At 39.8% G+C, this 26,459-nt stretch overlaps 1 protein-coding gene across 1 annotated transcript; it reads right to left on the reverse strand.

Annotated features, from left to right (window-relative positions):
* On the reverse strand, positions 1-26,133 carry RHEX (regulator of hemoglobinization and erythroid cell expansion). The gene is made up of 6 exons (XM_027870905.1): positions 26,049-26,133; positions 8,529-8,646; positions 8,123-8,235; positions 5,851-5,997; positions 1,016-1,095; positions 1-201 (listed from the first exon to the last, which is right to left on the reverse strand). Exons 2-6 carry the CDS (start codon positions 8,558-8,560, stop codon positions 1-3), a joined length of 573 nt encoding a protein of 190 aa, XP_027726706.1. The 5' UTR covers positions 8,561-8,646; positions 26,049-26,133.
* Between the last annotated feature and the right edge of the window lie 326 nt (positions 26,134-26,459).

Consider the following 26,459-nt stretch of genomic DNA (forward strand, 5'->3'; position numbering starts at 1 on the left):
TCACATAGCCACTTCTGTGTACTCCACTGGCTCAGAAGAGAAGGAGTTACTGAAATTCCAGGCATTATTCATACGATTCTTGGGGTCCACATTGACATAATCACCAGCTGCCTTTATGTTCTCATAGTCATCAAGAGACAAAGTCATTCGGGAAACAGAGGCTGGAAAGACCAGGGTGCTGTAATTCATATCATTGAGTGCCTAGGAACACAAGAAAGGAGGCAGAAAATCAGGAGCCAAAATCCATCTCCCATTGTGGATGGGGAGGATGGGTAAACCTTAGCACAAAATTTTTCTCTCTTAGCTTATATAGGGTAGGGGAAATGGGATAATTATTCAGTGAAAAAGATGCTGAAACCCATACCACAGTTCCACTTCGAGGGGTACTGTGGCGCGATCTGGCAAATCCACATAAATTTTTTGTCCCTCCCTTTATACCAGACAAGAAATGTGAATTTTTTCTTTTTCTTTTATTGGATATTTACAGCACCTTACTGTAAAATTTGGCTTTAGTATTTGGTCATAGACTCTGTGTTTTCTGCCGGTCTCTGTGTGTCATCTGTGGCTTTCACAAAACTCCCCCCAAATTCTCATTTAATTTCTTATGCTCACTGGAGAGATATCGAACCTCCGTGGGGAAAGTTGCAATGTGGAAGGGATAACTGTGTTTCATTTAAGTGGTATGTGAACAGGGGTGGACAGTAATGGTGGTTCACAGATTGGGTAGGGAGAAGCCCAGGAACTCATCTTCCTGTGAGACCAGAATTACAGGCCTGACTGTACCCAAGAAAGCAGGACTGTGGTCTCCTCATTAGCACATTCATTTTGGTAGTCAACTCAGACCTCACTTTACCTCATATCTCTTTCTGTTCAAACCACTCACATCCAATAGAAAGTTGGCTGATTTACTATCTTTTCTTTCCTGCCCCCTGCTCCTACTTCCTTGGTCATTTCACCCTGAGATATCTGTTTCTCATGCCAGGTGCTTGCTTTGGCCCCTGGAAGACCCCCTTACCTTTCTGTTGGAAGCTGGAGGATATCTTTCTGAACTGTCAGAGCTATGTGAGGAGGAATCACTGTCACTGCCACTATCATCTAGGGGAGAGAAGGATGTCATAGGATTAGAGCACATCAGAATTGCATAGGAGCTTAGAGATTATCTGGGCCAACTCTCTCAGTTTACAGAGGACCCCATAAACCATTCTTCTATCAGGGGAAAATCAATCAACACATATTGATGAAACACTTCCTACGCCCCAAGTGCTGGTGATAAAACGGAAGGTGAAAACATGATAAAAATGGGAGGGAATGGAGGGTGGTGACTTGGAAGCAATGACAGTGAAGGATAGAGGGAGAATTAGAGAAAGAGATAGAGAGACAGGGTCACAGAGACAGAGAGAGCAAGAGGGAGAATGACAGTAGAGAAAGAGACAAGAACAGAAGGAGAAAGCATGGTGAGAAGACAACAGACTCTTGTTGTTGGGCACTGGATTCAAAACTGGGATCCCATTTGGGACTAGAGACCATCCAGTTCAATCCCCTACATTAAGAGAGGGGTAAACTGAGGTGCAAAGGGAAAGCGATCAGCCCAACATCACATAAGAAATAGTAGAACAAGGATTCAAACTCAGGTTCTCAGGGTCTGGTCACAGATATCCTCTTCTGTCTTAAGAAAGCCAAAAGTTTCAATTATACCATCTGGGCTATGGGTCAAATGGCTGATTGAATCCTGTAGACAGAAAAATAATCATAATAATGATAATAATAACAATAGCTCAAGTTATAGGCTCTTTAAGGGTTTTTTGTTTGTTTTTTTGATGGAGGCAATAAAAGTTAAGTGACTTGCCCAAGGTCACATAGCTAGTAAATGTTTGAGGTCACATTTGAAATCAGGTCTTTCTGACTCCAGGCCTAGTGCTCTATGCACTTTGGCACCACCTCGCTGCCCATCTTAAAGGTCTACAAACAGCGGAATGCTGGTAAATATTTAATAACTGACAATGGGGGGGAAATGTACCCACTACACAATTTTAAGTTTAATCCGCATATTAACATTTTCTCCATCAATTTCATAAATCTAGACAATGGACAAAATGATAAATAGATCCTGTTTTCCAAGTGGGATTTCTGAAGTTTAAAGGCTCACACTGAAAACTTAATCATCAGCTCAAGCTTGCTCCAGCACACCCCTGATACTGATGAGGATGAGATCTAGACCCAAAAAGGAAAAACCCTGGACTTTCCCACATGACCAAATCTCTGGCATTCCCCTGAGGCTATAATCCCATCAACTGGCCTTTCATTGTGGCTATGCCCAATCTGTTACCCTTAACCTAGCCTAGACCTCCATATGTGGGGGTCCCCACCACCACCACTTCCTACCCTTAATCCTATCAAAGCTCCATTCTCCCTTAACCTTCCCTGGAGTTCTATTACCTCATAGACTACTTGGCCACTCCTAGATCCCTCTCACAGTCTTTCTGTATATAAAGTCCATCTTGTCTCCATTAATATACTCTGATTCTTATAATCTAGCCACTGCTCAGATTTTCACAATCTAACCAATAGCTCACAGATGCTCAGATTCCTTAGGAGTCTGGCTAATATAGTGAATCTTCAATAAACCTTGTTTTTGGCTGAATGAAGACTTGGGTCGAATTCTTTCGGATAGGACCCTCGTGTTGTGATTTTGGGATTCCAGTACCCCTCATCTCTAGACCTCATCAATACAGAAGACTTTGTTTGCAAAACTGAAAAGTTGGCAGGGCAGCTATGATTAACCCCATTTCACAGACAAAAAAACTAAGTCTTCAAAAAGTGAAATGGCTTGCCCAGGGTCACAATATGTGTTACGATGGACTCCAAACAAATTTTCTGACTTTGAGTTTACTGTTCATTTCAGTCTAACACATTGCTTCTTTTCCAAGAATATCAATGTGGCAGGAGAAGAGGATCAGGCAGAAGGTTCAGGAATGCAGTACAAAGGGCATTAAACCAGGAAGCAGACTTGGAGGAAACAACCTTGTAAAGAGACAGCCTGATTTGGTAGAAAGGGCATTGGATTAAGAGCCACAAGACCTAGGGTTGAGTTTGGTTGGACTCTGACTCACTCTGTGTTCTTGGGTAAATCGCTTCTCATCTTCAGCCTCCAGTTGCTTACCTCAGTCTCTCATGTTTCCACTCCACATGAGTATGTAAGGAAATTGTTTTATAAGTCATAAGAGATATACAAAGGTGAATTAGTTCTATTTTGTCCTGTTCCTGGAGATTGCTGACAAACATTCAGATGTTCCTTGGCTTTGGAAAGCCAGAGGAGACAACATGTGAAGAGCTCTGGCTCTAGGGTCCGAGGGCCTGTCAACAAGCATTTATTAAGTGCCAACTGTGTGCTGAGCTCTGGGGATTCAAAGAAAGGCAAAGAACAGTCCCTGCTCTCAAGGAGCTCACAGTCTAAGCAGGGAGACAACAGGCAAACAGATATGTATGAACAAGATATACACAGGGTAAGTTGGAGATAATATTAGAGAGAATACAGTAAGATTAGGGAGGACTGGGAAAGGCTTCTTGTAGAAGGTAAGACTTTAGCTAACACTTGAAGGAAATCAGAGAGACTTGGAGATAGAGATGAGGAGAAAGAGACAGAGAGAGAGACAGAGAGACAGAGAGAGGCAAGAGACACAGAGAGAACCAGAGAGCCAGAGACAAAAAGAAAGAGAAAGAGGTGGGGGGGGGGGGGAGAGAGAGAGGAAGAGAGAGAGACAGAGACACAGAGAGACAGAGACAGCAAGGCAGAGAGAGAGAATGAGAGTTCCCATCTCTTATGATTACTATCCTGGATGACATTGGGCAAGTCACTAAACTTCTCCTGGATCTCAGTTTCTTCATCTGTAAAATAAGGCAGTTGAACTCAATGTACTCTGAGTTCCCTTATACCTCTGGAGCACAATCCCCCTGACTAAAATGTCTCTCAGAGGAATCCCCTTATCTCATCTTCCCCTTGCCTACCCGAAGTAAAGCCTCAAGAACCAGCAAGTAGATTTAAGAATCAGCTCAGTGCCAAATAATTTTGATAACCAGATTTCTCTTACCAGGAAACTGAAAAGATAATACTCTTAAGTGTCCAGCTTACTCATTATCACCTAGGGAGCTGACAGCTGAGTAAGTGTTTAGTGAGCAAACACAGGGCTGGTCATTCATTTGTAGAGGCAATAGCTCCTTTCGATACGCAGATGGTTCCTGAATTTCCCTGTCATGCCACCAAATTTACCGGCCCTAGAGCAAAAAAATAGTCGATGGCATCCTGGCCTAATGGAAAGGACCCGGGAGTCAAGAGACTGAACCAAGGAGCAACAGAATTTTAGAGTGAATTTCATCACGTTCGATTCTGCCCTGTGTTCTAACCTATAAAGACCTTTTTAAGGTCCTGACTCTTGTCACCCAGGGTGATAGCTACCCTTCTCAGCTTTGTGCCTGTGTTTTTTATCAAGAACGTGAAAGACCAAAGAACCAAGCATAGTTCCCTGGAACACTCCATTGGAGAGACCTCTTGCCAAGCTGTCATAGAACCAAGCAAGGACTCTTCTTTGAATCCTACCACTCAGCCAGTTCTGAGCCCACCTAATTGCCTTATCTTCTAGCCCAGATCTCTCCATCTTTTCCAACTATGATAGACTTAACTATTCTTAGCAATCTAATGATCTAAGACAACTCTGAAAGACTTATGATGAAAAATGCTATCCATTCGCAGAGAAAGAACTGATGAAGTCTGAATGCAGATTGAAGCACACTTTTTTTTTAAACTTTCTTTATTTTTCTTCTATTTTTCTTGGTTTGTTGGGTTTTTTTGGGGGGGTCTGTGTTTTTTTTCTCTCACAACATGATTAATATGGAAATATGTTTTGCACAACTGCACATATATAACCTCTATCAAACTGATTGCCTTCTCAATGAGGGGGGAAAGAAGGGAAGGAGAGAGAGAATTTGGAACTTAATTTTTTTAAATGAACTTTAAATTAATTTTACATGTAATTGGTAAAAATCAAATGTTTTTTAAAAAGATTATAAGAGACAGAACTTTTAGTAGGCTGCAGGGAAGGAAGCAGTAGATAGGGACAAATTGAAGATTAGAGTAGGGAGGACAATAGTGGGAGGCTGCGTGTTGGAGAAGATAGAAGGATAGTACTTTAGGATAGTACTGTAAGTATAGAGAGAGGAGGAGAGTTGTTTTGATTGTCTGTGAGCTTGGATTGGAGTTTTTTGTGTCATATACTTTCTTTGGAGTAAAACAAAGCATATAAAAGAAAGAAGGAAGGAAGGAAAGGAGGGAGGAAGGAAGAAAGAAAGAGTAAAGAAGGGAGGAAGGAAGGGAGGAATGGAGAGAGAAAAAGAAAGAGAGAGGAAGGAAGGAAGGGAGGGAAGGAAGGGAGGAAAAAAGAAAGGAAGGAAATGAAAGAAATGAAGGAAAGTAGGAATGAAGAGAAAGAAAGAAAGAAAGGGAGGGAGGAAGGAAGAAAGGAAGGGGAAAGAAGGAAGAAAGAGAAAGGAAAGAAGGAAAGTAGGAATGAAGGAAAAGGAAGAAAAGATGAAAGAAAGAAAGAAAGAGAAAGAAAGAAGGAAAGAAAGGAAGAAGGAAAGAGACATTGGCACACTACTGTAACACATAAGGCAAGATGACATAAATGAAATCGAGGAAGGACTTAGCTTCTGAGAAAATGTAAAGAATCAATGAGAACTCTTCTGAGTTGGAGAAGGTCTGATTCAGGGAGGTTAAACAAGGGGCTACCCCTTCCAAGGTCTCCAGGGGGAACAGTAGTGCCTTTAATGATCTCAAAGCAAGGTATGATTACTCACCCTTATAAGACAGGGCAGGACCTGGAACATTCCTCTTAGACCCTGTCTTTTTCAAAGCAGATAGATCATGATTGCCTTCTGGCTTCTTTGGTGCCTGGGTCTGGGCCTGGACACTTACAGCTTTCACCGTTTGGCAATAGTAGTTGGCTAAAGAGGAAACGTTTGGTGATTAAGATCTAAACTTAGACTTTTCCTGTTTCTATCCAATATCTGCCCAAATGCTTTCATTAGAGCACTAGAAAACTATAGTTATTTAGAGGGGTTCTCTAGAGGTCATATCATTTCACCTCCTACCTTCAAGAGACTAGATATCTAAACCAGTTAAGCAGATTTACTCTATTGGTGTTTCTACAATCTCCTGTAGCCCATTAGTCGCCTGTGTTATTTACAGTAGACACATACACTCTCTTGTTCAACTCGAGTCCATCTCTCAGTTAACATTTAGTCCATTCAGGAGATGAGAAAAATAGCAGGCTAAACAAAAGCAGCTCCTTCATTCTTTCCTCACAGGTACTATTTTCTTTGGGAGTTTATTGGGCTTTAAAATTTTCTTTTTCTGAGATCGGATTTTTTTGTCTCTATATCTTATTCTGTTTACCTAGATATTTTACATTTTTGTAAATATTCATTTATTTCTTTTAAATTTTGAATTGTATTAGCATATAACTGGGCAAAATAGTTTCTAATGGTCTCCTTTATTTCATCTTTTATCATTTCTTCTTTTTTTCTTTCATTTTTATTTGTGTATTTGTTTCCTTTCTTCTTCTGTTGTTGTTTGTCACGTCCAACTCTTTGTGACTCCATGAACAAAGTAGGGTTTTCTTGGCAAAGAGGCGGGAGTGGTTTACCATTTCTTCCTCCAATGTGTCCCCATTTTACAGATGAGAAACTGAGCAAATAGGGGTTAAATGACTTGCCCAGGGTCACACAGCTAATAAGTGTCTGAGCCCTGGTTTGAACTCAGATCCTCCTGACTTCAGGCCTAGTTCTCTATTCACTGCACCACCTAGCTGCCCTTCCTTTTTTTAGATCAAATTAATTACTGGGTTGTCTGTTTTATTGGTCTTATTATTTGTAATTGCAATAGACTGGTTTTCAATTTTCTTTATCTCTTCAAGATTTTCAGAATTGTGAGTGTGTGGGTTTATTTGAGATATTTTGTTTTGTTGCTTTTCTAGTTTTTTTTTGTTTGTTTGTTTTGTTTTTTTAGTTGCAGGCCCAATTCATTGATCTCTTTTATTGATGGAAAGTGCTCAGAGTTTTTCCCTAAGGACTGCTAAGTTTGTGCCTCACAAGTTTTGGTATGCCTTATAGTTATCATTTTCTCTGATAAAACTACCTATTAGTTCAGTGATTAGTTGTTTGACCCACACATTCTTTAGACTTATATTATTTGGTTGGCATTTAAATATGAATCTCTTTTTCATATTTCCCTTACTGATTATAATTTTTATTGTGTTGTGGTCAGTAAAGGAATACATTTAACATTTCTGCTTTTTATAGGTACTATTTTGATCCCTTTTGATTATTTGTCCCCAAGCAGAGAGTCTGAATGGTAGAAAGACATGGAGTGGCACTATTTCAAATGGAGACTGTAGCCCAGGTAAGGAGATAAAGCATTTAGAGAGAGCTTCCTAACTATAAGGGAAAGCTGGAACTAGTTAGTACAGGGCAAACAGGGCTTTGTTCCAGGTCATTTCCTCAGGGGCAACTAGGTGGCACAGTGGCTAGAGCACCGGCCCTGAAGTCAGGAAGACCTGAATTCAAATGTGGCCTCAGACCAAACACATGACACTTACTAGCTGTGTGACCCTGGGCAAGTCACTTAACCCCAGTTACCTAAAAAAAAAATGTACATCCAGGTCATTTCCTCCCCAGGGGATCACATCTTACTGTAACCATCCCTAAGCCTCACCTTAACGTCTTGGAGAGATGTGAGGTATAACTGCCTCCATAGCACTCTTTGGAAGATAAGTTATGAGTATCTCTGTTCAGGGTGGTCTCTGTGCAACACCACTCCTCTAATAGAATTCACTTCTAATGTGTGGGAACAGGGGAAATTGTGTCAGGGCCCTGCAATGGTGCAAGTTTTTTTCTGAGGGGCCCTTTGGAGAGTGTGGTCAATGTATATGGTGCCTAGGTCTTGAGACACTCGGGGACTCTGTTCCCGACTTAGCAAGTGTTCAAATCAAGGTTGAGATTGCTGGATACCAAGTATCTTAAGTTCTGCCCGGGGCGCAGGGATACATAAGTTGCTTTTGTTGAAAATTACCTATTTGCCTACGGAGTAAAATGTACAGGATTAAGAGGAGAACCGCCTGAAGAAGGAGGGCAATCACTTCGATCAGTATGACGTGCCAGAGTCGGAGTTCAGCTTGTTGGAGGCTGAAAAAAAAAGGGGGGGTAGGAGGGAAGAGGACCAGAATTAGAGTCTTTAAGGATGCTGCGGCTGCTCCATCGGTTTCAGGATTTAATTCCCTTTTGTGACCCTGAAAAGTCATCTAACCCCTCATATGTGGCAGAGACTAGCAGGAAGGAGGGATGGCTAGGGAGGCTGAGGAACTGGTTGCTGGTTGGCCCAGAGCCCCGTCCCAATCAGGCTGGGGCCAGAAATCAGACCCAGGCGTGTGTGGGGGTGGGGAGAGGTGTTCATAGGGCTTGTGATTCCCCGTACTAGCCTCAAGTTACTTGCTGTCTCGAGCGATTCCATCCTCACTGAAACTCAGGCTTCTCTGGGGAAAGAATGAGCAGGTAGGAAGACTTCCAGCTGCTGCCAGGACCCTTTCTCTGGGAGATCTACAGGAGGCAAAGCATCAGCGTTAGGACTCTTGGTTTGGAATATGGCTAATGGAGAAATATGTATGATGTCTTATGGATGATGCCTTCTCAATGGATGGGGAAGGGAGTGGAGGGAGAAAGAGAATTTGGAACTTAAAATAAAAAAAATTTTTTTTAAATTAGTGAATGTTGCAAAGAATAAGCTGAGAGAGAAAGAGAGAGGGGGAGAGAGGGAGAGAGAGAGAGAGAGATGAGAAGGCACCCCAACCCCACCTCTTTATAGAGGTGGGAGGTCCACGAGTGCATATTATATGTATTTTCAGACTTTTTGATATATTAGTCAGTTATGATTATTTTTTCCTCTTGTTTTTGCCTTTAAAAAATACTATTTATTTATGGAATTATTCTCTTGGAGGGGAAGAGAGGAAGATACTAAGGAAAAGTGTGGTGAAACAGAAAACAAAAGACATCTATAAAATGCATTAAAATTATTTTTAAAGAAGATAAAAATCATTTCTACTCTTAAAAATTGTGTTAGGTGCTGAACTTAAGTTTCCGACAACATATGTTAATGTGTTAATATCTGTATAAAAATGACAATGTTCTCCCAAATTAATTTACATATCTAATTTAATACTAATCAAAACACCAAGGTAAGGGTTCTTTCATGGAATTGAATCAAATAATATTGAAATTTATGTGGGAAAACAAATAGGCAAGAATATCAAGGGGTATCCTGAAAAAAAAAAAGCTGAAGTAGGACTGCAATACCAGATATATAAGATGGGTGTTTGATAAATCTATAGTAAATAAAAATTGATGAAAGAATTCATTATTTAATAAAGGTACTGAGAAAGTCAGTTAGCAATTTGACAGGAAACTGATTTAGACACAATGCTTAAATCACATACCTCAGTCAAGATGCCAGTCAACAAGCCTTTGCTAAGCACTTATTTAGGACAGGCACCAGGCTAAGTACTGAGAATACAAAGAAAGGCAAAAATGAAACTCAGTCAATTTCTGCCAGAGGATAGACTCAAACATCAACAATGTACTGCAAATAAGATGGAAGAAAACGGAATAAGGAATTTACTTCAGTTATGGAGGGGAGAGGACTTTTTCCTACTAAATAAAAAGAAGAAATCATTAAAGACATGTTCTTAACTACATCAAAATAAATTCCATTCTCCAAAAAAGCAATGTAATCAAGAGCAAAACAGATTAAGAAAATATGCATGGTAAATGTGATAGATAAAAAGATAAACACAAAAATCAACTAAAACCACTAATAATTTAAAAAGGTAACTTTCAGTCCACAATGGATAAAAGGTCAAAAAATATTAAGAGATCATTTTTAAAAGAGGAAAATCAAATCATTAATAATTACTTGAAAAATGCTCAGTCTAACTAATAAACAAGAAATAAAAAGTAAAACAACTTTAAGATAATACCTCTTACCTATAAAAATGGCAAAAAAAATTAAAAGCAATAACATTCAAGGTTGGCAGGGTTGTGGAGAAACAATATTCATTCATTGCTAGTAGAATTGCAAATTAGCAGATTTTTTTTTTTTTGTAAAGCAGTATGAAGTCAAAGTTACAAACACAATCATGGCCCTGAGAATGTTATTTTTAAAAAGAGCTATCTATTAAAATATTTTATTTGTATATTTATTTATTTAAACATTTAAAAATATTTATTTGTAATTTTAAAACCTGGAAGCAAATTAACTGTCCAATAGTAATGGAATGGTTAAATAAATTATGGTTCGTTAATGTGATGGATATAATGGGAGTAAAGACTAAAAGTGTGATACAGTGGATTGAGAGAGGCTCAGCTTTAGGAAGGTGGGGGTCAAATCCTTCGGACATATACTAGCTGTGTAAGCTCAGGTAAGTCACTTAATCTCTCAAACAATTTTCCAGGAGTTGCTTATTCCCAAACAGGTTGACCCTGGGTTGGTACAGGGAGTTCCCACACCAAGAATTGTCTGCACTAAGGAAGCCACAGCTCCTTGGCAAAAAATGTAATAGGACAAAAAAGAGCAAAGAGATTTATCCACCTTCATTTATATTTATTCTGTGTACTGTCTTACACAGGTGATGTGCTTGTGCGTACACACTTGATTGTATCCTGAACCATTAATTTTCTCATGAGATTTCCACACTGCTGGCTGATTTTTAGTCTGTACAACAGAGTTGCTGCCCAGATCCCAACCTTCCAGAGCCCCCACCATCACTGAGTTACTGTATACTCTATAGCTTTCCTGATCCAGATGCTGCCACAGTATCTGATGTTTTGCAATTTTGCCGGGTCCCACTGATTCAAGAGCTGAGTCCCTTAAAAGTCACAGTAATGTCAGTGACAGAGTCAGTGATGTTCTTTCCATCAAGAATGACCAGGTCTGGCCAATTTGCTTCCCTTTGCCTCAGAATGATCAGGTTCACAGGATCCTCAGTGGTTTCTTGCACTTATCCCTAATATTTGTAGGATGGCACCATGCTATTGGATGACAGACCCATTCAAATGATGGTTACGGTGACCACGGATATGGAAGATTTCATTCATTGATCCCCATTGATGGCAGTGCTTATACCCAGAACCAAACTCTGGGCCCCATTCTAAGGGAGACCATTTAATCTGGCTCTGTGGATTAAAGGCAAGCCCACAAAGTAGGTAAAGGATCCCCACTAGTGAAAAAAAAATTGAGGCCAAGGCCATAGACCTGACAGAATACGCCTTATCCTGATCTGGTTTGTTGACAAGTGGTTGTTTATGAAATTGCCAAATGCTTCCATAAATTAAGATCAACAAGCATGAAGACTGCCAAGAAATCCGAAAATAATGCAAAATGAAAAAAAGCAAAACCAGGATAGGGTACACTAACTATGGATATAAAATAGGCAAAGTAAAAGGGAATGAATTAGCAAACAAAGCAATCTCATGAAGAGTAAGAGGGAGTAGTTAAAAAAAGTTCTTCATTTATTTAGCTATAAATAGTCACAAACTATAAATATTTGTGTAAAACAGCTGAGTCTCAGAAAGTCTTCAAGCCCAAGGAGACTCATTCATGGGGAGCATGAAGAGCAGATTTTTTTTTTCCTTCCCATTGGTGTTTTCTTTACTCAGAATGCTGGAACTCTAGTGTTAAACCTAGGACTGCAGTTTCCCTGCCTAGGCTTATTCTAAGACAAAGACAGAACTGTCCTTTTGAAACAGTGTCTACCGACCACCAACATGAAACAGCTCACAGCATTTAGAGCTGGACAGGACCCTAGAGATATCTTCTCCAAATTCCTCATTTTACAAGTGAGAAAACTGAGGCCTTGAGAAGGGAAGCAGATATGTCCAAAGTCACAAAGCCGGTAATTAGCAGAACCAAGATGAACTGCACATGCTCTGACTCTAGACCTCAGATTTTTGGCTCTTGACCTTGCTGACCCTCCAAGAACCCACCATCCCACAGGAAAGCTGTTACTTCTAAAAATCATTGACTGATATTAAAGGTTCTATTTCCTGGAGTTAGTGTGTTTCCAGATGCTCGTAGGATTCTACATCTAGAATTAGAGTGGACATTAGAGGTCATCCAGTCATACCATGCTTGTTTACCTAGGTCCAAAGAGGATAAGGTCAGCTCTGTCTGGTGGCAGAGCTCAGCTTTGAACACTGGTGCCCTCACTTCAAGTTCAGTGCTCTTTCCACATCATAACAATGCCTACCCAAAGGAGCAGGGATTAGAACTCCACCAAATTTGTGTGTGTGGGGGGGGGGGGTGTGTGTTTTAATCTATGTCACACTTAGGCTCCTTGAGCTGCAAGTTTGAAATTAAAGGACAAGTTGAGTCAACTTCTCCAGGAAAGGAACTGGAAATGGTGTTGGAGTTAAATGGCAAGGCTGGACCCAGTGCCCTACTGCACCCCCTTCCTCTACCATGGAATAAGAACAGAGGAAAATAGGTAGAAGGCTATCTTAGAGGGAAAGCATTGGGAGGAAGTTGGGTGTGAGACAACCTGGAAAGGTCTCTGTGTTAAAATTGTATCTTGATTTAAGACAATTCCAAAAGACTTATGATGGAAAATACTGTCGACATCCAGAGAAAGAACTATGAAGTCTGAATGCAGATCAAAGCATACTATTTTCTCTTTCTTTTATTTTGTTTTTGTTTTTTCTTTCTCATGGTTTTTGCTTTTTGTTCTGATTCTTTCACAATATGACTAATGTGGAAATATGCTTAATATAATCATACATTGATATCTATATCAGATTGCATGTTATCTTGGGGAGGGGGTGGAATTTAGAACTCAAAATCTTATAAAAGCAAATGTTGAAAACTAAAACTAAAATAAAATAAAGTTGTATCTTGCTCTGCTCCCTGTCCCCCGCCCCATTCTAGTCAGTATAATAAGTTTTAGTGAGAAATAACAACAACAAGATTGCAAAGGGGAACCTGGAAGTCACGTACAAATTGGCCCAAAGATCAAAGGAGCATAATTTACAAATTGCATCATATATTAAGTAAAATTCACATCCTGCTAATACATGCTGAATCAAGGGAAACCAACTAGATACTGGTTTCAGAGAAATTCCAGACAAAATCCAGACCTTCCCAGCTCTAGACCAACAGAACATCAAAAAGATGATGATAACTTTGGGATGATGACTTTGTAGTTTTAGTCATAACTTTGAGATGATTTGGATATGTAATTAACTAACCCCAAGGGGACACAGATAAGAGTTGGTCTATTTTCCCAATGAACTCTATAAAAATGAAACCACAAGTTCCTGCCCCTGAGCCCTCCATCTCCATTTGGTTCATGCTTCCTAGTGCTCCCACTTCTAATCCATGGTTTCATAAGTGATACTTTCTGCCTCTCCATCTCCTCACCCTTTTCCCCATGTTTCTTGCCTTCCTTCACCATCCCATCCCCTGTCCCCATGTTGCCTGCTTTTGTATCTCTCCCCACTTTTCACTGCTTGTCTCTGTGCCTTATTAAAGTGTGATTGCCACCCCATTTCCCACGGCCAATCAAGTTCCCAAAGAACCAAGCATGCCTGCCCCCCCATTGCATAATTTCATAAATTAATTATCAATTCATTTCATAATTTCATAAATTAATGATCAGTTCGGTCTCCTGCAGAGGATTTGAACTGAGTCTTGAAGGAAGAGAATCTAAGATGCAGAGATCAGAGGACCTGGGCTGGAATTCTGGCTCTGCCACAAACTAGCTATGTGACCTTAAGTAATTCATTTGACTTTTTTGAGCCTCAAATGCTTCATCTGTAAAATGAGCATGATAATACTACCTCACAGGGTTGTTGAGTAGAGAGTACTTTGGAAACCATGAATCCTGAGAGAAGCCTGAGCTGTTACCAGAACCAAACCAGGTCAGGGCAGCCAAGAGTTTGTTGTGGGTGAGTGGTTCTTAACCTTCTTCATGTCGTGGACCCATCTGGCAATCTGATGAAGCCTATGACCCCCTTCTCAGAATATTGTTTTTAAATAAATAAAATACATAAGATTACAAAGGAAAACAAGTATATTGAAATAGAAAAATATTTTAAAATACATTTACAACCCCCCTGAAATCTAAGAACCCCAGATTAAGAACCCTTGTTCTAGGTGCTAATAATGAGGGGAGAGAGGCTATTCCTCTCCCCTGGAGATGCACCCTGGTTCTTTTTTTCTCTTCTTTTCTCCACTCCTTACTTCTTTCTTGCCCCATCCTAGCCTATCCTCTTTTCTCTTCTTCTCTCTTCCCCTTTCTTCCTATCCAGAGCTCTGATGGGCTCACTCTCCATCTTGATCCATTCCTTCCCCTTTCAATTATATCACAAGTCCAATTGTCTCACTAATAAAGCAGGAGTTGAGGGTTCTGAAAAGGATGAGAAAGACCAAGGCTATGCAGGGAGTGACTGTGTGAAGCTATCCATCTCTTTCCTCCTAAAGAGCTGTCAGGCTTGTAGACAAATGACCCCCCCCCAAAAAAATCTCTTGAGCAATAGCAGAATGACAGAACCCAGAGAGAGTGCTGCGTCTGCAATCATATGTGCCCTGAATAAAAATAGAAGAGATTCACCATACTCAAAACAAAATATGGAAGAATTTAGGATTCAGGGTAGAGAGAGGAGGGCAGGGTCTGTCTTTTGCCTCTTTTTGTATCCCCAGAGTTTAGCACAGTTCCTGGCACATAGTAGGTGCTTTATAAATGTTGCTTGATTGATTGACTGTTGTCCCTCATGACTGGAATGCTCTCCTTTCTTACTACTGCCCTGGCTTCCTTTTGGATTCCTCTCAAGGACCAGCATCTGTAGGGGTCTTTCTTGGGCCCTCCCACATACTAGTCTTACATTCTAAGCTTACTGGGTAACAGCCCAGCCTCACTTAAATCCAATTCACACAAGGTAATTTGCATTACCTTTCCAAAGTCAAGGTCCTCTTCAAGAACAAAAGACAAACAAAGCTGGGCGAGTAACAGTAGATGCCCCACTGAGGACTCAATTAGCCAATTCCAGTTGGGCAACACAGCTTGCTCCTTCCTTCTTTCCTTCCTTCCTTCCCTCCTTCCTGCCTTCCTTCCTTCCTTCCTTCCTTCCTTCCTTCCTTGTTTCCTCTCTCTTTTCTCCCTCCCTCCTCTCCCTTACCTGTGGGTACCTTACCCAAAGGAATATAAATTTCGATTGCTGAAACCTTGCAAGATATCTTGGGGTTTACAGACTAAATTTCTTTTTTAAGAACCGTACCTTAGGGGGAGCAGCTAGGTGGCGCAGTGGATAGAGCAGTGGCCCTTAAGTCAGGAGGACCTGAGTTCAAATCCGGCCTCAGACTAAACACTTGACACTTACTAGCTGTGTGACCCTGGGCAAGTCACTTCACCCCAATTGCCTAAGAAAAACAACAAAAACAAAAAAACAAAAAACCATACCTCAAACCTAAATCATTGTGACTCTCACTGATTGACCAACAATAGGTCCCTGACCAAACCCCACTTGGTCATTATTTGGGTTCTGATGGCTCAGTAAATAGCAATAGTTTCTGTTTTGGCCAAAAAGCCTACGGGTCTTCCCCTCCCAGATTTTTTTGTTTTTGACTAGGTAAAAGAGGCCATTCTTTGCCTCATTTCTTACCTAGATTTAATTACTGAATGGGCATTGCCTCAGTCAAACTGAGACCTGGGAAAAACCTGAACTTAAAAAGGCCAAGGTCTCCCACTGCCTCCAGGGCCATCTCCAGTCATCCTGATCTATGTCTTGCCACTGGACCGAGATGGCTCCAAAGGAGAAAATGAGGCTGGTGACTGTGCACAGCCCTCCCTCACTTAAATCTAATTCACTTACATGTCATGGCTTCACCTCCCTCTCTGATGTCATGGTCCTCTTTGAAAAGGAAGGACAAACAACAATTTTGTAGAAAAAATAGGTATCTCAAAATAGGTGGTGCTTTCATTAAAGACAGGCTTTGAGCTTCCAAGATAGACGTCTGCAAAGGAGTGGAGTTCTTCCTTCCTGCCCCTCCTTCTCCTTGCCCAACATTATAAACATCAAGCAAGACTCCAATGAAGAGATATGAAAAGTAATTTCCAACCTACCCTTTCTGGAAGTGGGATGGAGGTCCACAGTTTCATACATTGCACATGTTTTCAGTCTTTAAAAAATTAATATTTTATTCCCCTCTTCCCCCAATTACATGTAAAAATAGTTTTTAACATTCATTTTAAAAATTTTTTGAGTTCTAGATTCTCTCCTTGCCCCCTCCTCATTAAGAAGGCAAGTAATTTTATATAGGTTATACATGTGCAGTTATGCAAAAATATTTCCACATTACTCATGTTGTGAAAGAAAACAAAGACAAAAACCCCAAGAAAAATAAAGAAAAAGTATGCTTTGATCTGCATTCAAACTCCATCAGTTCTTTCTCTGGAGATGAATAGCATTTTTCATCATAAATCCTTCAAAATTGTCTTGGTTCATTGCATTGCTGAGAATGGCTAAGTTATTCACATTTGAGTATCATATAATGTTGCTGTTACTGTGTACAATGTTCTCCTGGTTCTGTTCATTTCACTTTGCAGAAGTTCATATAAGTCTTTCCAAGTTTTTCTGAGAGCATCCTGCTTATCAATTTTTTAATAGCACAATAGTACTCTATTGCAACCATATGTTAGCCATTCCCCAATTGATGGACATCTCCTCAATTTCCAATTCTTAACCACCACTAAAAGAGTTCCTATAAATATTTTTATATGTATAGGTCCTTTTCTTTTCTTTTTTAATCTCTTTGGCATATAGACCCTAAGAGTGGTATTGCTTGGTCAAAGGATATGGGTGGTTTTATAACCCTTTGGGCATAGTTCCAAATTGTTAGGCGTAAATCTGTGATCCTTTAACACTGTGACTTGCCCAAAGGATCCCAGCTAGTAAAGAGGACTCTCTCTCCCACTTGGATCATCTGAGTAACTTCAGGATTTTAGCCACCAAAGCACACAGCTTCAGTACAAATACTAATTTCTCCAGCTTCTCCATCCATTAGCTAGTCTCTCCTCCAACAGCAGGGAGAGGCGGAGCAAAAAGTGAGGTTCAGCTGATGTAAAAGCATGGAGTTGGGAAAAGGAGTTTGTTGAATATTAGACAGCAAGAGGAATAGTGTTTCTGGATCATTGAGTACATGGAGCAGAGTAAAGTGTAAGAAGATTGGAAAAGTAAGAAAGGGCGGATTGCGCAGAGGCTTAAATGCCAAGTGGAGTACTCTATATTTGATCCTAGAGGTAACAAAGAGTCACTGGAATTTACTGAACAGGTGAGTGATATTGTTAGATTTAGATGTTCAAAATATCGCTTTGGCAGCTGAGTGCAAGACACATTAGAATTGGCAAAGACTTCCAGCAGTGAGACCAATTAGAAAGGTATTGCGATGTCTAAGCAAGAAGTGATGAGGCTTGTACTAGGGTGGTGACTGTGTGAGTAGAGCGGAGAAGATGGATGTGAGAGATTTTGCAAAGTTAGAAATGACAAGCCTTGGCAACAGATTGGATATGTGGGGTGAATGAGAGAGGGATTGGGGATGATACATAGACTATGAGCCTGGGTAGCTGGGAAGGTGATAGTGTCCTCCACACCAATAGGGTAGGGTTTGAGGGTAAAGATAGTGAGATGTTGACAGAAATATTGGTGAGTAGAATTTTACTGGGGGAGAGTGGTCAGGGGTATATATCTATTTTGTGTAAATTCTGGAGATAAAACCCAGCACAGGATGAGGTATAGAAATTGCAACAGATACCATTATTTCAACACTTAATAGTTTCCAACTGCTCGTTAGGGTCATATGCAATTGCAGAAACATCTGATAATGTACAAAACCTACCCACCAAGCAAAATTAGCATTTGAGGGGCAGTCAAGCTGTTATAGAAGCTGATGGAATGTGTGTGTGATTTTGGAGCCCCCTATTCCATTATAAAGAAAGGGATCTTAGGACTCTCTTCTAGGATGTTTGAGACCTATTAACTGGGCTGACAGTAATGCAGTGGCCCTGCTGGATGGGGACCTTCAAACTACTTGTTATCTGGAAGCCTTAAGGGTAAGAGTTTCCTCTGGAATCAGAACTAGCTCAATATAAATCCATCCCAAAATGTTGGTCTTTATTCAAAACTTCCACAAACGCTCTTTCCTTGATTCAGTAGCCAGATTGGGGTCTTGCTTGTAGTCCGTGCCAAAATGACCAAAATGGGCCCTCTATTTGTCCCACACTGTGTTTCACTTTTAGTTCAAAAAGAGTGTTTTAAAATTGAGCTCAGAATAGAACACTGAAAGGGGCTAGGATGGGGTAGTAGGGGAAGAGGAGAAGTCTAATGAGAGTTGAAGATTTGAAAAGAAAAACAAATTATTTAGGTTTCATAGCCCTGACAAGTAGCATTACCTCTTTTGTTCTTTACAACAACCTTGTTTGGGAAATCCAGAAGAAAAGATTTAGCCCTATTTTGCAAGTGTAGAAACTGATGCTCTAAAAGGTAAAGTGATTCAAGGTTACAGACCTAGAAAATTGTTGAGTTAAGAATGGAATCCAGGTTTTCTCACTGTGATTCCAATATGCTTTCTGCTATATATACTATGTTCCCTCCTTTCCCTGAATTTAGACATCTACTCTGGCATGCTAGATTGTGAGCTCTCTGAGGTCAGGGATTATGTCACTCATTTTTCTATCTTCCCTAGAGCAAAGGAAGGAAGGAAGGAAGGAAGGAAGGAAGGAAGGAAGGAAGGGAGGGGGGAAGGAAACATTTATTAAGCACCTACATATGTGCCAGACAGTACAGCAGATAGAGTACTGGGCCTGGAGTTAGGAAACTCATCTTCCTGAGTTCAAATCCAGCCTCAGACACTTACTAGCTGTGTGACCCTGGGAAAATCAGTTAACCCTGTTTGCCTCAGTTTTGTCATCTGGAAAATGAGCTGGAGACAGATATGGCAAAGCACTCAAGCATCTTTGCAAAAAAAAAAAAAACTCCTAATAGGTTCATGAAAAATCTAACACAACTGAAAACAACTCAACAACAAACAGCAACCAATAAACCAGACACTATGCTAAGTGAATTATAAATATTATCTCATTTGATCTTCATAACAACACTGGGAAGTAGGTGCTAATATTATCCCCATTTTATAGTTGAGGAAATTGAGACAGACAGAGGTTAAGTGACTTGTCCACTGTCAATGTCTAAGGTCAGATTGAACCCAGTTCTTCCTAGTTCCAAGCCCAGTGCTATGGCCAGGACTGGTGACTGCCTGTGTGACCTTGGATAAGTCACTTCCCCTCTTGGGGGGGGGGTCTCAGTTTCCCCATCTATAAAGTGAAGGGCTGACATCGATGACCTCTCAGATCTTTTTCATCTCTAATACTATAATGGAATAATCCTAAATGTTCATTGAAGTATTCAGGAATGTTCCTAACATTTAAAAGCAGTACTTAAAGAATTAGGGGAAGGCTAAGTATGTTATATAGTGTAATGGCAAGATCACCGGTTTTGGAGTCAGAGGATGTGAGCTCTGCTACTTACTCCTTGTGGTGTCTTAGGCAAGTCACTGTGCTTGTCTGAGCCTCAGTTTCTTCAGCTGGAAAAAAAAGTGGATTGGAATGATGATCTCTAAGTGCTAATTTCTAGGATCCCCAAATCCTATTGGGAATAATGTCATGAAGGAGGTGGAAACTGAGCAGGTTGGGCAAGGAGTCATATTGGGGTTTGGGTGAGAGGACATTCAATGAAGGCCTAATTCACAGAACAGTCACCCTGACCCAAGAGGAAGTCTTATCAACGATAAGGGTGAGAGATTAGGTCGGATGTTTCCATCTAGTTTCCACTTGGAGATTTCAGATCAAGTCAGAGTTTTTAACTATCAAATCTACTTAAAAAGTTCTAAATTAGTGGTATCAAACTCAAATAGAAATGGGGACCACTAAACCCTACAGAAGGATCCCTGTGGCTTCATATTGACTTAGTTTTAAAATGTAATGTCTATGTCATATATTTTTATTTATTTTGTTAAATATTTCCCAATTGTATTTTAATCTAGTTCGGGCAGCACTGGGGAGCATTGAGGGATAAATGGAGGCTGACAGGGGCAGCATATTCAATATTTCTGCTCAAAATAAAAAATAATGACAATGATAATTCTAGAGAAGAGGTTCTTAACTTTTTTGGTCACTGACTCCATTGGTGGTCTTGTGAAACCTATGAACCCCTTCTCAAAATAATGTTCTTAAATGCATAGAATGAATACACAGGATTACAAAGAAAATTAATTATGGTGAAATCATTATGAAATATTATTAATTAAAATGTTTTTAATATTTTAATAAAAATATTTAAAATAAGTTCACAGATCCCAGGTTAAGAATACTTGCTCTAGAGATCTTGAAATCAGGAAGACTTGGGTTCTAGTCTTGTTTTGAACCGATAATTATAACCATTGGCAGGTCACTTAAAGTTTCAGTGCCCCAGGCTGTTCTCTGGGACTATAAGCTATAGGCATGTCTCCATCAGTGGGGGGAGTTTCTAAACTGAGAGCTTCTCAAACTAATAAAATCACAGGTCTGGACCAAAAATAATAGTTCACGTTTCTGGAGCAGTTTATGTTCTATAAAAGGCTTTCCTCTCTGGGAGGCAGGTAGTGAAAATATCATTATCTCTCTTTTATAAACAAAGAAATGGACATTCAGAGAAATTATGTGACTTGTCTGTATCACATATAAGGATATGTTTTTGGTATTCTTAGACTCACATGGTTTAGGGGTACAGAAGAAAATGTCTGATATTCCCTTTCCAAAATGAAACGAATCAATGATGCTTCAATGGACATAAAGCTACATGAGCACAAGAACACTAAAAACATACCCTTTCCTGAAATGAGAGGGGTGGGCTGGATGATGGTGAAATATAATAATATAATATAATAATGTAACATATATAATACATTTGTAATATAATATATAAAAATATAATAATAACTGCCATTTATGGAGTATTTTAAGGTTTGTAAAGCACCTGACCTATAACACTGTTTTATTCTTAAAACAACCCAAGGAAAATAACATGTATGTAGCACCTGCTATGTGCCAGGCACTATATGTACCAAGCTCATTACAAATATCTTATTTGATCCTCACAATAGCCCAGGCAGGTAAGTGCTATTATTTTCCCCATTTTACAGAGGATCTATAGATATTACCATATACATTTTACAGATGAAGATTCTCTTTGTTGTTTCCAACTCCACAAAATTTTTGGTGTCTGTCCCCTTCTCTTCAAACACATGACCACCAACCCTATATCAGACCCTCATCATCTCTCTCATAGATTATTCCAATAGACTCCCGGTCAAACTCCTTGCTTCCAGTTTCTTCCAGTTTCTTCCAGGTCCTCAGTACTTCTTAGCAACAGTGCCAGGCATATAGTAAGCACTTAAATGCTTATCGATTGATACTGCTGCTAAAATAATGCTCCCTAATTGGTCTAACCTGATTTCTCCTTTCTTCAAAAAAATTTTACTGGCTTCCCCTTGCACATATGGAACCTCCCCAGTCTAGAATTTAAGGCCTCTGGCTCCGACCTACCTTTCAAGCCTGATACTATATTTCTCCTCTTCATAGACTCAAAGTCACAGCCCACTTGGATGGCTAGATGTTACAGGAACGTGACTCCCCACTCCCCACCTCCTTATATTCATTTGCACACCTATTCTCTCTGCCTAGAATGCATTCTCTCCTCCTGTCGACCTCTCAGAATCCTCCTCTTCCTTCATGATTCAGTTTCGATGCCACCTCCTTCGTGAAGCTGTCCCTGATCCCCCTAGCTGCTCTCCTCCATCCTCAGCTTTCCTTCGACTATACTGATTTGTGCACATGTTCTGTGGATCCCATGGCCCCCTTCCTCTCTTTTCCTCTTTCTCCCTGTTTCTCTAGAACATAAGCTCCTTGAGGATGTGGAAGATTTGTCTGTGTATCCCCAAAGCCTAGCTCAATGCACTACACATAGCAAATATTTAATAAATATTTGTTAAACTAAGGAATCCGAGGTTCAGAGCAGCTAAGGTGACTTCCATTTTCTTAATGCTGGTAAGGGTCAGAAGCAGGAATAAATCTTGGTCTTTCCAATTTCAAGCTCAATACCCTTTCCATTACACTTCATGCGCCTTTCAGTTCCAAGTAGCCCCAAGTGGTCCCACTCTATGCTTGAATCTACCCCCGAGCCCACACACCGGGAGACACACAGAAATAGATAGATGTCCAGCCAAACAGAGACTTAAGGGAAGAGTGGTGAAGGCCCTGAATACAAAACCCACAGGCTTTGCGCCTGATACACAGTGATAATATGGTACAGTGGAAAGAGCACTGGACTTGAAATCAGAAAGCAGGTGTTCTAATCCTAGCTCTGCTATTTACTATGACTCTGGGTAAATCACAACTTCTCTGGGCCTCAGTTTCCTCATTCTTAAAAATTGACCTATTTGATATTTATGGCCCCTTCTAGCTCTACATTCTATGATCCCATGTGTTCTCTACAGCCTACAATCCTTTGTCAATCATGATACAGACCAAACAAGAGGCTCATGGTAACAGAAGCCCACAAATCAGGAATTTACCTGTCCATATAGATCATAGGGATGCTGTCCCCCAAACTAGTTCCAGTTCTGATTACCACTGGCAGATACTCCACCCTGTCTATAAGGTCTAATGAAAATGGAAAGTGTTAATAGGAAAAGTTGATTTAATTCCATTTAATGCACCTACTATGTGTCAAGCACTGTGCTGGGCTCTATGAAAACAAAGACAAAAACAAGACAATCCTTGTTCTCAAGAGGCTATATTCTACATGGGAGTACAAGACACAGAGAAACAGAACAAATATCCATTGATTGGGTAATAGCTGAGCAAATATATTACTGCTACATAAGTAATGGCAAATACTGAAGAACTCAGTGAAACATAGACACAGTAACACGTCACACTTCACACAAATAAATAAATGCAAGATTTATGCAAAATAAACAATTTTGGGGGCTCTAACAACTGAGGGAATCACCAAAGTCATCTTGTAGGAGGCACACAGATGTTAAGACTCAAAAAGAATTAGGTACAGTAACTTCAAATCAATTTAGTAATTCAATGCAAACAGCTATGATTGGGCTTGGGATGGATGCAGATATAGACAGTCAGTCAGTCAGTTAATAAGTGTCTTGTAAACCAATCTGTAATGAGATTCTATCTCTGGCACTTTTTGCTATAAAGTTGTGGTGTCAATCTCAGATAGAAATGGAGTTTACTAATCTACATGTAAGGATCTTTGCCACTGCATATTGACTTAGTTTTAAAATGTATTATTATCTATATTTCATTATATTTTTATTTATTTTGTAAATATTTCCCAATTAACATTTTAATCTGGTTCAGCTGGGAACCCTCTGTTTGATACTTCTGCCTGAAAAGGATCATAAAGGAATTGGAGGTCAACTTTATTTATTAGATATTTGGTATGTGTAAGGTCAGTTTTCTGACCTTAGTAGCATCAGAAATGGATTGAATTACAAAGGAACAAATTCAGCCTTGATGTAAGAAAAAAAATTTTTTTTTTTACAATGAACTACTCAAAAATAGAGTGGGCTGCCTTGGGAGGCAGTGAGTTTGCCCTCACTGTAGATTCTCAGACCTACATGGGATGGGATGCCCATAATTGGGTATGGTAAGAACTGAAATAGATTGTTGCTGCAATACCTCCCAACTCCTCAAATTCCATGAAGGGTGCTTAGAAATCATTTAGTTCAACTCCCTTATTTAGTAGAAGAGAAAACCAAAGCCCAGAAAGGGAAAACTGACTTGTCCAATAGTACACATCATTCATCTTTTTAAAAAGTGCTCTTTTTCATTTGTTGATATATTTTGTTTGGACATGACTTACACTTTCCAATAAACATCCAAACAAAGCCCATTACCAAGTACATCCTCCCTTTCCCATATCTTATCTATTATTGATAGAAAAGAGGTTTGTGCCTTTCACATTGAGAATAAAGCACTAAAATGACCATTTTATTTGATCACTTTCATTGTTTCTCCATGTTGACTTCATTTACAAATAATAGACATTCTGATATTATTCTTTGAGCTTTATTTTTTGGCTTTGGATTACTTCATACAAGTCTTCCTGTGTTCTTCTCTGGATTCCTCATACTTGCCATTTTTTATTATATCCCATTACTCTCATAAACCATAATTTGATCAGCCATTCTCCTATCACTGGACCGATGTTTTGTTTCCTAATTTTTGTATCACAAATAGCACTACTATGAGATTTTTGTGAATATGGGTCTTTTCCTGCTATCAATAACTTCCTCAAACTATTATTCTAGTAAAGGAATTTCTGAGGAAAAAAATTATAATCAATTTGAGTAAGTTTTTATGAGAAATTATTTTTCAGAACAATTGAATAAATTCCCAGTTTCATCAGTGGTGAATTATTGTGCTGATCTTTCCACAGCCCTTCTAAAAATGAGTTTTCCAATCTTTTAACATCATTACTAGCTTGAGCTTTATTTATATTATATTTATATAATATATATATATAGAACCTAATTCAAGCTCCACTTCCATGAAGCCTACCTGACCTTCCTCCAGCAGAAAATGAATCTTCTCTCTCAAATTTATCTGAACTTTTTCTTTCGCATTTTATTTCACATTTATCTCATTCTCTTTTTGTACCTTTGTTATCCATATATTTATCCTCCCTTCTCCCTCCTCCCTTATTAAATAGATCATAGGCTCCTTAAGGGTCATGATCTATATCATTTCTATCTTTGTATTCTCTGTACCAGCCAAAATACCTTGCACAGAGTAGGTGTTTTAACAAATAATGTTGAATCAATTTGCGTTGGATAGAAAAGAAAAAAAAAGTCCAAAGTGACTTTTGGAAAGGCATTTTTGGAAAAGAACAAGAACAAGAGAAAACATCAAGAAAAATGGAAAGAGACTTAGTCCTTTGTGCTTATTGTCTGATTAATTTCACCAATCAGTCCTTACCATGTTGGTGGAAAGCAGTAGAGATTATTCTCCTCATTTTATAGAAGGGAAAACTAAGTCTCAGAAAGGTTAAATAATTTGCTCCAGGTCAGCTGTGTCCATGGTGGAGATAGGACAAGAACCAATCAAGAAATAGTTATTGAATACCTATTCTGTGCCTAATATGGCCTCCTGATTCCCACCCAGGCTGAGGTTCTCCATTCAGGACCCATGCTTCCTCTCTCACATAATAAAGCTACCCTTTAGCTTTATCCCACAGGACAGCCTATGGGAGATTTTTGAAAGACTTGCTGGATTGCCTTATACTAATAGCTGTTATTCATATGGTATTTTCCTATTTGCCACATACTTTCATATACATTCATTAGCTCACTTGCTCCTCATAGCAACCCCTGAGGTAAGTAGTACAAGTGTCATTAGTCTCATTTTGCAGATGAAGACACTAGTCTAAGAGAAGTTAAGTCACTTACCTGAGTTCATACAGCAAGTGAATGTCAGAGCTTGGCTTTCAACCCAGGTCCAATGCTCTGTCCACTACACCATGCTGTCTTCCCCAGACAAGGAAACTGAGGCTCAGAGAGGATACAGCTAATGAATGGTAGCTTCAAAGTCAAGTCTTTTTGCCCCAAATTCAGCATTCCCACTGCAAATTTGAGACTCAGATAAAGAGAATCTCCTCCCTTGCACTTGAGTAGCAAGAGACGTTTGGGGTCTCCCTGAGCTTTACTTAGACACCTGCCTCTTCTCTCCTATGTTAAAGAAACATCTCCGGAGACCAGAATCACTTTACCCTAACTCACTCCATTTCTGCATTTTGGCATCTGCCTCCTGGACGTGCCTCCCTCTCCCTCTTTGGAGGCCTACCTGGAGTGAGCTTCTCCTTCCACGGGAGTGTTTTGTTGTTTCCTTGAGGCAAGGAGGCTGCTGCAGTTTGAGAAGATAACAATCTGAAAGGTTAAGTCTAATGGAGCCAGAAGAGATGGCATCTGGAAGCTCCTATCTGTGTAACTCTTCGTATGTGACTGGGCTCCCTTACATACAATTTGGGTAGATAGCAGAGATTAGCAAGCTGCCTTTCTCTCTGTAACTTTGTGGCTACAAAAGATACTCAGCATGATGTAGTGAAAACAGTGTAGCCTTCTGTTTACCTCAGGACTTAGAAAGCTGGGGTTCCATTCTCTTTGATTATTAACTGGATGCATGACCTTGGGCTGATCAATCCTCTTCCCTGGATCTCAGGTCCTGCTCTGCGCAAAGAGACTGTAGGATTTAATA

The sequence above is a fragment of the Vombatus ursinus genome, unplaced genomic scaffold, assembly GCF_900497805.2.
Source record: "Vombatus ursinus unplaced genomic scaffold, bare-nosed wombat genome assembly UNPS02014798.1, whole genome shotgun sequence".
Taxonomy (NCBI): domain Eukaryota; kingdom Metazoa; phylum Chordata; class Mammalia; order Diprotodontia; family Vombatidae; genus Vombatus; species Vombatus ursinus.